Source organism: Macaca nemestrina, chromosome 6 (genome assembly GCF_043159975.1).
Source record: "Macaca nemestrina isolate mMacNem1 chromosome 6, mMacNem.hap1, whole genome shotgun sequence".
NCBI classification, from domain to species: Eukaryota; Metazoa; Chordata; class Mammalia; order Primates; family Cercopithecidae; genus Macaca; species Macaca nemestrina.
Window position 1 is genome coordinate 65,935,115 of NC_092130.1, and position 12,903 is coordinate 65,948,017.

General features: G+C 38.7%; 1 protein-coding gene across 9 annotated transcripts in view; it reads right to left on the reverse strand.

Annotated features, from left to right (window-relative positions):
* The window catches only part of LOC105499979 (potassium calcium-activated channel subfamily N member 2), a 420,672-nt gene that overhangs the window by 23,380 nt on the left and 384,389 nt on the right, over positions 1–12,903 (reverse strand). For all 9 annotated transcript variants that reach the window (XM_071098593.1, XM_071098591.1, XM_071098590.1 and 6 more), the window contains one exon: positions 7,090–7,231. In XM_071098593.1, the coding sequence (XP_070954694.1) occupies positions 7,090–7,231 (142 nt within the window). The remainder of the gene's footprint in view (positions 1–7,089; positions 7,232–12,903) is intronic.

Here is a 12,903-nt window from a genome sequence, read left to right on the forward strand (position 1 = left end):
GTCATAAAAACCTGAGGGGCTCCTAACTACTAGAGAGACAGCCATGAGAGGGTAGTTGGCCTAAGAAGTTGAATATTGTTCTCCCCTGGCAGGTGGCCTCTGCTGAGATCTTTCTGGAAAGAAATCAAAATCCTAACAGGAATGGAAAATCACTGGAATCAAGAGCCTTGGACAGTGGATTTTTATTTGTGTTTATTCTTAGGCTCCATTCTTTTCTGCTACTGGCCTGTTTCTCACCGGGTGTCGTCTAAGACATGGGCATTAAAAATGAGTATCTCTGTTGCAAATTGGAAAAGACATTAATCCACTAATTTAGTAATTAACTCTGCCCCTTTAAGTTATACCTCCAGAACCACTTAGAAAACTTCTTGTTCAAATACAAACTCCTTAACTCTTTAAGTTTTATTTTAGTGAAGAAAACCATAAACTTATACCTCCCTAGATTATTAAGTCATAAGATAATGTGATATGTATAGAATCACATTTCAAAAAAGTAACCTTTATTTTTTAATTTTTAGAGTTATGCAAGATGAAGCTGGCTCACTTCCGAAAGCTTTCTAGGTTCAAGGTAAATTCCTGCCAACACATTCATGGTTATAGTAATTTAAGTAATGGCATAATATTATTGTCCACCCAGTGTCTATTTCGAGGACGATTCTGTTTCATAAAATGAATAAGAATGGAAATAAGTATGATTTTACAACATTTTCTCCAAAGCTTGTCACCACCACAATCGATGTAGAAACAGTTGGGACTAACATATGTTACTCTCTGAAATTAAAATCCCTGTATGCATTTAACAAGATGAGTCATATTCCTTTCACCAAAGTCAGAAAATGTATCCTGGTTACTTTTCTCTCATTTCATTTATCTTCTTAGAAAAAACTTAAGCAAAATCACTAACTGCCACTTCAAGATGCTTGGGCATCTAAAAACAAAATGAAGAAAATGCAGTGTATTTCGGAAAGCAATATATTAAAAGCAAAGGTTTAGGTTTCCCTTGGAGTGTTTACCATGTTTCCTTCTAACAGAGAAGATGCTGAAAGAGACAAAAAGGGGTAAGTTAAGAGGGGCAGAGGGGGAGGGACTTTGCTTTAGAAAAGTTAAGTAATGACAAGTGTTGTTAATGTTTACTACCCTAAGCCAAGCCAGATCAAACTGAAAAGACAAATGACAATTAGTTACTATTACCTATATACCTCTAGGGAAATCCCAACATGTGGGGATAGTCTTAGATGCTGCCAAGTTAAAATTAAAATGTAGTGCTTTTCTCCACTGTATTCTTCTCCATTACAGCACAGAAACTGTAAGCCCTTGGATGTAAAAGAAGTTCAGGTATCCCATTTCCCTCAAAATCATGTATCACATAATATTTGAAAAATTAAAATAAGTGACATATTTTTACCCTAAATCATCTACTTATGTTGATCCTGCAAATACTTGCAAGAATCATTTTGAAAAACCATTTTGGGATCAAGCTTTAATCACAAGGATACAAGCCTATGAAAAAGAGAAATTCCTTCATATAGCACACTGGGTAAAGGTTTTGATTATTGCAACTTTGAAAAAGACATCTTCAAAAGATTCAACATAATAATGAAATTTATACCTTTTAAAGAAATTCCAGAATCTTTACCACTACAGAGAATGGCTCTGATAAGAAACACTAATATTCAAAATATTCTAGTCTTAAAGTATCCTCCTGTGGGATTTATAATAGCTCCTAAAAGTTCAAAATTCAGTTTGATAGTTTATGAGCCTATAATTAAAATTTATCAAAATAGTTAATTTGAAAAAAATCACGCTTTTATGTAAAAATAAAACAGCTTTAAGATATTTCACAAATCAGCTTGCCTTCCAAAAGTAAGGTAAAACAAATACCTCAACACATTGCCTGTTTTTCTGTCCCTGGGGCTGACTGACTCAATGTCCTAGAACCATAAAAACATTTTTACTATACTTGACTGACATAAATAATTATTCTTTCATAAAAATATGTGAAACAATCAATTCTGGCAAATAACATGTTATAAACCACTCTGCTTTAATATTATATCCCATTGGAGTTTTGCAAGGTTTCCTCAGGTCATGAAAATAAATAAGGAAGTTTTGAAGACAAATTCTATCAAAAATGCCCTCTGAGTGTCTTAAAATACAAGTTGATATTTGCTACTAGAGGGTGGAGGTCAATTTCAAATGTCCTCATTGCAAGGAAAGCGGGGAGAGTGTGTGGTGTTTGAGCCCAGTGATTAAGCCTGGGCCTGCACAACCCAAGCCTCCTTTATAGTGATTTGCTTGCTCAGCTCATTCTTCTACTTTTAGGGTCAGAAAGAAGGAAGTACCTCATAAAACTGGTCATCAACAATGAGTCATCCCTCGGTTTAAATCTCCTGATCGCAACAGTGCCAGTGTGACTGCAGGTACTTCAGAGATAGGAAAGGCAGCTCTGCCAATTAAAAGTGCTGATAGTTTAGAAAAATTAGGTGAAATTGTGGAGTCCATGAGCTGTGTACTAAAAGATCACAACTTCCAGCTATACTTTCCTGTACCCGGAAGAAAGCAGCTGTCGTATTTCTTAAGAAATTTTTTTTTTGCAATCCACTTATGAAATTTCTTGGGGGGAAGTGAAGATCCCCAAGAAAGGACATTGGTGAGGAATTTAGCCTTATGACTGAAAAGGCCCATCATCCCCTCCAGCTGCTCTGCACAAAACAGAAACTATTGTAAGAATTTAAAGATACATTCTTCTCACTGGGGCTTTATTTGATGAGATTCAGTGAACACACTAGAAAGAACCAAAAAGCAAGCAAATCGAAAGTTAAAACCTCTTCAAAATTATTTGATACTAAACACCCAATGTCAAATTGTATAAGACATTTTTTAAAATGTGAGTGTTTTGCACACTCTCAAACATTCAACACCAAGGAATGGCTTCAGATCAGTTTCGCATTATTTCTATGTACACTGGAAGGGGAAAACAAATCCTCAAATGGAAAGAGAGAAAGTTACAGGAAGAGGAGTATAATGGGACCTTAGGTTTCGCATTCTTTCATACCAGTCATTTCTTTTTTATGAGCTGTAGCTAATTCGTGCTGTTTCGGAACACCCTCTTACCGACTTAACAGGGTAGTGTTATTGTTCTTCAGGATGCAAACTGTTTAACTGACAACTGATGGAGTCACCACGTGATGTTAAATTAAGATTTCTTCGGCACAGGGCAAATTTAATGTGGAAAGGATTATTATCAAATCTTAAGGAAAAGGCAAGGCTGTGTAAAGACTTCTGTCCTGAACTGACTTGTTTTTTTGCTCCTTAAATAAAATTTTAAAATTTAATTAGCATAGTGATTTTCAAATTGCTATGAACTGCAAAAGCTTTACGCAGTGCTTTTGTTTGCATAGAACTACTAGTGGGATGGAAGAAACCTCAATCACTCATGTCTGAAGTGTTCTTAGTTTTGTTGAGGGAGTCATGCTAGATGTTGTCAAAGTCTAGTGGTTTATAAATCACTATTACAGAACCATTTATTGAATAACCACCTGCATCCCTAGGAATGAACAGATATTACTTGATATTTAAAGATAATTAAGCCAAAAAATCCAGTCATCCATACTGTAGTCAAAAGGCTACCAAGAGTCACCATAATTTTACAGAAATAGAGAAGTAAAAAGAACAAATTGAGCAACCTTAATTCTAGTATAAGATGAAAGATACCCTTACCCACAAGGCTATTTTTCACTCTTGCAACAATCATATATATTCTTAGTAATGGGAGAATTCATAGTTTTCAGGATGTGGTTTTTATATATACATACATATATATATATATATATATATATATATATGTATGTATGTATGTCTAGGAAGATAACTTTGTAAACACTAAGTAAAACAATTACTTTATTGGAAAAATTAGAGACACTGAGAAACTAACTGGTGCTGTCCAAAAGCTAAGATAGCTGTCTACCACCATCAACCAAAAGTACAAAGCTACTTAGAAATCATCCCATTGTTTATCATGACCTTTTCAATAATAAACAGTCAGGTCCTCAGTACTTCCTCAAACAGCAGAAGGGTAGAAGAATAAAGAGAAAATAAGTAATTACAACCATAATGGTTTTCTCTCGAAGAGTACCGAGTGATTTTCTTCTATTAGGCAATCCCATGACTTATTTTTATAAAAATAAAGAGATCTTGGTCTCCTAAGGTTTAATTCCCATATTGGTCTTGGATTTCTACATTCTCCATAGGAGTGTCTAGGTCACTTCCATCCATATGCTCTTGATCCCTAAGGAGCTGATGTGAGATGTAATCAACTACCAGAAGTGAATCCCAGGAAGACTGCCCTGTAGCCTGACTCCATGGGAATCCGCTTAGTCTAGAAGAAGAGATAATCCAACTCTACAAAGCATCTCAAATAGGTTACTCAAATATTAGTGAATTTCTCTGTATGCAAGTAAATCAATTTTGATCAAGTCAATTAGGAAATAAGTCTGATCCTTATGAAGGAGAGGAAATGGAGCTCCTCAGCCTCAGAATAGAGGGACTCTTTTTACCATGAGCTTACAGGGCTGGAAGGAAGTCACCATAAATTCCATTACATATAACATTTTTGTATCCACATATATTTAATGGTACTATAACCTCTCTCTCTCTCTTTCTCTCTTTTTTTTTTTTTTTTTTTTTTTTTTTGAGACGGAGTTTTGCTCTTGTTGCCCAGGCTAGAGAGCAATGGTGCAATCTCAGCTCACCACAACCTCTGCCTCCTGGGTTCAAACGATTCTCCCGCCTCAGCCTCCCGAGTAGCTGGGATTACAGGCATGTGCCACCACACCCGGCTAATTTTTTAGTAGAGACGGGGTTTCTCCATGTTGGTCAGGCTGGTCTCGAACTCCCAACCTCAGGTGATTCACCTGCCTCGGCCTCCCAAAGTGTTGGGATTACAGACATGAGCCACGGTGCCAGGCCATAACCTCTCTTTTTTAAGCAAAGTAAGATCAATAGTGAAACCTAAGCAAGAGGCAGTTCAAGAAGGTAAATAAAAGATTTGTACTATCAGATGAGACTCTGAAGGAACAATTTTTGAGACACGAGGAACAAGAAAATATCAAGGAATGATAAACATTTTGTAAAACCCAGGCAAGGTTAACCTCAAATTTGGCTCAGATTCCATGGCGAATAAGCCTGTACACATGACCCTTGAGTCACACCTGATTTGAGAATAAAAGATGTTACCATCTTGACAAAAAGTAACACTAAGGAAGTTGTTTCTAAGAAGCACTAGGGGAAAGACTCTGCAATTACCAGTTTTTATAAACAGCATCATTTATATCCCTTGTGGGATTGTTATGGGCCTTCTAAAAATACATCTATGCAAATTACGTTTCCCAAAGCATTATACCACATAATAAAATGCTATTATTTGAGGAAAAAAGGGGAAGTGATCCAATAGTAAACAGATAATGCAGCATACCAAGTATTATATTTTTTTAAAAGTTCACTATAATTAAAACTATCATTTTTCTTTTAAAAGCAAATAATGTTAAAACATGCCCCCAAATTATATTTTCTACAATTGGGACTTGAAATGGCCCTCTTGTTACTACTGGGACATTAAAATTGACCCTAGATTTTTATGTTCAAAGTTAGCTGCCTTATCCCAGTTGAACACTACTGAGGCGGAGAAGGGTGCTGCCTCCCTGTCTACGCCAAGGGCACTCTTTCCTTCCCATTTAGCTGTGACTCCTGGAGCAGTCTTCCCGGGCGGCTTCTACAAGGGTGTGCACCCTCCACTGGCCACCACTCAGAGGCCCTCAAATGGCAAGCCTCTGCACTCTCCTGCCAGCCTGTGAGTGAATACAGTTAGAGGTGTTGAACAGGGTGCCTGATTTCAGAAATTCTGAGATTTTGGAACTTGCAGTACTCGTTCACATCCTCTTGTAGACAGAAACCTCACAAGGATCAAGATGACACTCTTTGCTGTAAGCAAACATTACAAAGTAGGTAAAGAATGCAGACAAGCGTAGGTCATTGAAAACTGTACACCTCTGACTTAAATATTTAGAAGTTCATACCACATTATAATCACAGCTTGCTAGCGTACGACTTCCTCTACCTAAAACAAATGGAGCAAAGAAGCGGTCCTGGCTAGTCGTGTGTGGAGGGGCAAAAAAGATGTCTGAGCCTGTTAGGCATGCCAGCCAGAAGAAGGATGGCATGTCAGCAGCAGACCTTTCCCAAGTGCTCTACAAGACCTGGCCTCCTGTCCCTGCCTCATGCCAGGCCGCTTTCCCCTTTTGCTCTGTGTACTCCTGGCCCAATAACCTGGCTCCAATGTACTGAGCTCCTTCTTGCCTCACTGCCTTCAAATAAACCATTTCCTCTTCCTGGAAAGCTCTTCCTACCTCCCTTCCTGGGTATGCACCCTTCTCACTTCAGCGTAAGTCAATTTTCTAGTGATGACTTCCCTGAGTAGATCCCATCCCTCTCCCCCAGGCACAAAACAGGTTAGAAGCTTTACTAGTTCACAAATGTAATGAACCATTATTTTTAAAATGTAAGTCTTCCCTCGTAAGCTCCATGAAGACAGGGCAGTAAGTTTCTATCTTCTTTTGGTGTATTCCTAGAACCTAGGTCAGTGCCTGGCACTCAACAAACATTTGTTAAAAGAAAATGAAATATTATAATTAATATATCTTTAACCCTTCAACACATTTCAAGATAGTTATTATGGGTCATATTCTATAATTTACTCAAATTTGCACAGCTAGTAGGAGACGGGAGGACATAGACTTAAAGGACTTTCAGACTCTGAAGCCAAAGCTCCAACATCAAATTAGTTCATCAAATTAGCGCATGCCCCCCCAAGGGGCAAACGAACAGCTCTACCTCTTCAACAGAATTTCATGATGAGAAGAATTAAGATGAAAACTATTGACATTCTCTCTCAACACAAAATTGATTTATTTATACTGATTTCCTGCTGATGGGGAAAAAAAGTAGCTCACAATTACTTATGCACGTGGACTGAGTGGTTTAAGTGCCTTCTTGAGTGTAAATAAAAGAGATGTGAAGTATAAAGACACTTACCATAATTCCAGTAAGTAAGCAGACTCCTTTTCCACAGTATGTGTTAGGTACCATGTCACCATAACCAATGGAGAGAAAAGTTATTGATATCAACCACATCGCTCCAAGGAAGTTGCTAGTAACATCCTGTTGATCATGGTACCTGAAAAACAGCAAACAAAGCCAGTCCTTTATAATGAATCTCTAATATGATAGTTAAGAGTGGTTTGGTTCAATTCAATGAATTTACTGTATCTTCTACAAACTGCTATATTTAGAAGTTTTCAAAGCTTGTGAATATAAATAAAATTGAGCTTCTATCTAAGCAATCCACAACATCAGAAACTGCCTCAACTTTGTAAATCATCTGAAAGAGACTGGAAAATACGAAACAGATTTCCTCACTGGTGTAAGACGATACAGGCACATTTATCTTGTAGACTCCTCCGGCCTCTGCCCATGTCTCGTCACTCTTTGCCCAGCTGATGTGCCAGACTTAGGAGACAATATGCAGCTGCCCAATCTCACTCCACTTCTTTGTAAGCAAAATGAATCATGCTGTTCCCTTTGCTTGGACTGTCCTTTGCTACCTTGATTTCCTGAAGATGGGCTAACTCCTCTTCATCTTTCAAAGTAAGTTCAAGTGGAAGCCTTTTCTGTCTTCTCTTCCCCTCAGTGCCTCCCCTGTGCTCCCTGAGTATCGTGCACATCCCTAGATCACGGGACCATATTATAATAGGTCAGTCTACCTGGATGTCCTTCATTCTTGAACACAGAAACTGTACTTCTGATCACAGAGTTCCTGCCCATAACCAGAGCTTAATAGAAGCTGTCTTACCAGTTACACACAAAGAACTTATAGTGGAAAAGAGGGAGAGGGATACAAAGTATCCTAATCATTCTTTGAGGTGTCAAATTTTACTAGTAAGGAAGAAAGCTTTTATATCAGAAACAGGTATCCTATCACATTTTGGTTGAATTAACAGTACTAAACAGTAACCCTCTGTGCCCATGATCTGGATACTGGTTTCATACAACAGCATGTATGCATACGACAGCAAGGCCATGAGAGTTGTCACCCTAGAAGAATTTGCTCTGGACGCACATTCTGTGTGGTCATGGGGCAGAGAGGCCCTGCTCTGATTTCTATGACAGTCAGGCTCCAGACTCTGGTCACTAGAGGACTTCCTTGCTTTTCATCCACCACTGGAAAAGACCACCACTTCTTCCCATCTCTCAGGTAACACTCGGAGGACTTTCCTTTCCTCATTTCTTGTTCTGCAAAATATACTGGTAATTGTGCTGTACTCATCAACTCCTGCTTCGCTCACTCAGTCCTGCCTTTCAACTCAATTCCCCATCTGTGTCTGTGCTGCCAGGGCTGTGGTGGCAAGGAGGCTGCTCCTAGCCACAGTCCCGGGATTACCAGAGCCCCAGGATTAACCCTATATGCAACCTACACTGGGCCATGACATTATCTATGCTTTTTTCTTTTCTTTCTTTTTTTTTTCCTGTCCCTCATCCCATGCCAAGCTTCCTGCTTCAAAAATTTAAAAAATGCAGATTTATCTTATATCACAGGGTATAAGCTTTTCGGCACAATATCAGTAGATCTTACACTCTATCTTTGGACATACAAGAGACCTATTCTTATCACGTCTGTCCCTTTGCCCTCTTCCAAAGAAGAGAGAAGAGAGAAGCTGAGAAATTCTGTTTCCTGCTACTGTGGACTAAGGAAAGAGGCTCCGGGCTAGAGTGAGTGGAACCCCAGAGAAAGGGCAATCACTGATCTCCTGGAATCAAACGAAAGGGCATGTGAACAGGCAGCCAGCCTGGTTAGGAGCATCCTGCAAGTTTCTGGTGGCAGAGGTGCAGAAATCACCACTGTTTCTCACCCCCAAACAGCCTCCATGACCTAGCTGTAGAGTCCCCTTTCCCCAGAAGGTCTTGGTGTAGAGACTGTCATTGTCAAAAGGAAAGTAAAATGTATTCCTAGCATTCCAGGAAGACGGCTGAGTGCATTTCCCCTAGAATCTTTGTTATCTTTGTTACATACCTAGGAAGATGCTATGTGATCAGTGCTATGCTCAGCCACAAGATGAGCTAAGCAGGATTCTATGGACTGCTCTGGGAGCCTGCTAAGCATATGTAACAGAGCTTCAATGGGAGGACGGGGTTTGCCTTTCAAAATAAAACCCGAGAAATCAGCTCTGGATTATAACCTATTAATATTGGGGCTCTCTAGTAAGTATTCCTCACCAAGCAATTTCCTAAAACAGGAAATATATTACCCTGTCATAAGTATGGGCTGTAAAGAGAGTGGAGGCAAAATAGTTCACTTCCTATTCAATTTTTAATTGTGAGATAAAGCTTCTTCTTAGCATGATTCATACACAGATGTGATACACTTAAGAGTTAATGGCTCTGGTTCCCTGACGCATATGTATGTATATACCATACTTACTGAGTGTTCACTATGTGCTCAGAGCTTAACTTGCATTTTCTCATTTGACATATGTTTTAATGCATGGACAATCTTTGGCGAAACAGTTATATTCTTGACCTTCTCTGTATCAGCAAAGTGTCCTTAGATACTTAGTTTCTAGACACTTAGAAAATGTGCCTGGGTCCCAGTGAAATCCTCAAGTTATTTTTTCACTGCTACAGTGAGTGACCAGAACACTGTTATTAATATCTAGCTAGGCTGGCCAGGCACGGTGGCTCATGCCTGGAATCACACCACTTTCGGAGGCCAAGGTGGGTGGATCTCCTAAGGTCAGGAGTTCAGGACCAGCTTGGGCCAACATAGGTAAATCCCATCTCTAATAAAAATACAAAAATTAGCCAGGTGTGGTAGTGTGCGCCTGTAGTCCCAGCTACTTGGGAGGCTGAGGCAGGGGAATCACTTGAACCTGGGACGCAGAGGTTGCAGTGAGCCAAGATTGCACTGCCACTGCACTGTAGCCTGGGTGACACAGCGAGACTCCTTGTCAGAAAACAAAAACAAACAAAAACCTACCTAGGCGTGGTTTTCATAGAGCAGCTAACTATGAAGAGAAGTAGGAGATTTCATATGACAAACAAAGCTTTCTAGGGGGTACCTTCATGGCCGTTGCTGCAGGGAAATTTCAACTTTGGCACAGGTGTGAAAGTCTTTCTAATTTCTTCCTCCTGTAGCCCTTTTTATTAAAAATGTTTTTCAGAGTTGGGGGCAGTAAATGACTAAAAACTACAATGTAAAGCATCCACTGGAACATTTAGGCAAGCTAACTCTTTAGACACCTTTAATAAATGCTCAAATCTTATATATACAAATTTCTTCCATCCTTATTGGCCAAATACTCTCAAGAAATATATCATTAAATCACTCAGTGAATATTTACTATATGCTGTGTGCATTACACTGCATCAGAGACTGTCATCCTGCACTGAAGGGCTTTACATAGAAACAAGCATCTTTCTAGGAGTTGGCATTTTAGGGTTTGGGATTCAATGATAAGTCATCCTTTTTGCTTACAAAATAATAAACCTGCCCTAAAAAATAGCTCAGAATAGAAAAATAACATCTCATACTAATGTTTATGTTACACTCAAACATACATGATTATGAATATTCAAGATGAGGTAATCAGGAACCAAATTAGATACTATAAGAATAATCTCCTATTTTGTTTTTCAGCAACTCAGAAACAAATATTAGACTTTTCACAGGATGATATTATAATTTAGAACATTCCCAGGTTTTTAATCTATGACAGATTCACACCATTGTGAATGATTAATATATACAATGTTTAAAAATATTAAAAAGATTTTTTACAGAAGTTCACTTCACAGACTTAGACAATTCCAAACTTCTTCTCTACAAGAACTATTCTGAGAAAGGCATGAAGAAATGACTTGTACAAATTTCAAGTTTTGATCAACATGAATGCTGATTTAATAAAAACACATTCAATAAGATTAAAATGAGTGCAAGGAATGCCCGATAATCCCAAGCTTTTAAAATCAGGACTTTGGAGTTTTGGCATGAACTGCATGCTTCAGAGACAAAGATTGTAAGATCAGCTTTAATGTTTTAAAAGAAGCAAAATGTTCCTTTTCTTAGTTTCTATTCCAATTCATTTCTTCGTTCATTGCTGACTGAGGGTCTCACACTCTGTCTTAGATTACAAATATGACAGCTTTCTATAACGTTTGTGAGAGTTCACAGGAGTTATCTTTCCCAGGGAATCAGTGCCTTCTTCCCCAGGAGAGTGGCGGCCTCTGGCCTGCGCTCCTGCCTAGCCTCAGCACCCACACACTAATGGCCGGCAGTTATGCTGTTCTCTTTTACAGCTCTCTTTCTCTGCAGGTGTGTTTCCTTCTGCTGGGAAACACGTTCCCCCTTCTCTCTAACCCTTGTTTGTACTTTGATGATCTGTCTGTGGGTCCCCTTCTCCAGACTCCCTGTAGCTTTTGGTCAGCATGATACTCTAAGCCTGGTTCCCTCACTGTATCCCAGGAACATCTTGTAGATACCTCTAGCACCATTCGATGTTACTTTGGGTCATAAGACAGGTAATGTGGAATTTGCTCATCTAACATGCCCTTAGAATAGAAATTATGAAGAATTGGAAGACAAAGACTATGCCTTATTCATCGTGATATAGTCACAGATGCTTACAAAAATATAGCAGGGAATTAATATTCGAAGTAATTAGTGTGACAAAGGGAAACATGTCCTCAACTTGACTTGCCCTAGGCCACAGGCTTGATTTTTAGGATCATATACATAGACATTCAAAAAGTGGATAAAAATAATTCTTGCTCATCAGTGAACATAAATTGGATTTGTCATATTACGTTCCAAGATCTGTGTGCAACTTATAAGGTATTTTTATACCTGTAAAAATAATTCAGTCATGGAGGTTAACAGCTAACAAACTGTGTTCATTAATCCTTTTCTATTAAACTTACAAGTAATACTAAAAATGGCAAAAATATCTCATCTCAAATGTCAGCTCTGGTCTCAAATGTCAACCTTAGTTAGTGAGAAGTATTATGGAGATGTAAATGCATGTGATCAATCCACCATCAGTTCTCTTTCTGGAATCCACCTGTCTCCTGAAATACCATTAAAGTGACAGCAATGCATTTTTTTTAAAGGTGTAAACCAACAAGAACAAAGGGAAATGAAAGGAGACATCAGAGAAGAAGAAACACATTCTTATATGAATTAGTGTGTATCCTGCTTTCAGCCAAGATGGAGCAATAGAGAACTAGATTATTTATACTCTCTCCTGCAACAACTAAAAAAGCAGATAAATATTTGGTACAACGGTTGTCAAGACATTGGTTAGCTAGCAACAAAGGACAGTGATTCTTGAGATGGAAAACAACTAAACTGAAAAATACAATTGCCCCCACTTTAATGACTAAAGAGAATCTCCTAGGTGCAGCTCAGGGAAGGAAACCTGGCACTGCCTGGAGCTCTCCCTCTGTTGAAGGACAGAGCTGGAAATCCAGGGAGGTCAAGAATTCAAAAGGCAAAAATCAAGAAGGAGAGACCTGTACAGAGACACATGCAGAGAACTTCAAAGGGTTCTGCTTGGTTATTCAGCTGAAAACTCATCTATGTGAAGTGATGCAGTATCGCTTCAAAATAGACTGCGGTAAAAGATACACTATCAGGTGAAGAAAGATTGTGCTAACATAGGTATAGTATGCCTAAGTGTGTAAGTGCAGTCATACCTGGGGGGATATTGCAGGTTCAGATGCAGATCACTGCAATCATGCAAATATTTCAATAAAGCAAGTCACACAAATTTGTTTCCATTTCTAAAAATGGTATGT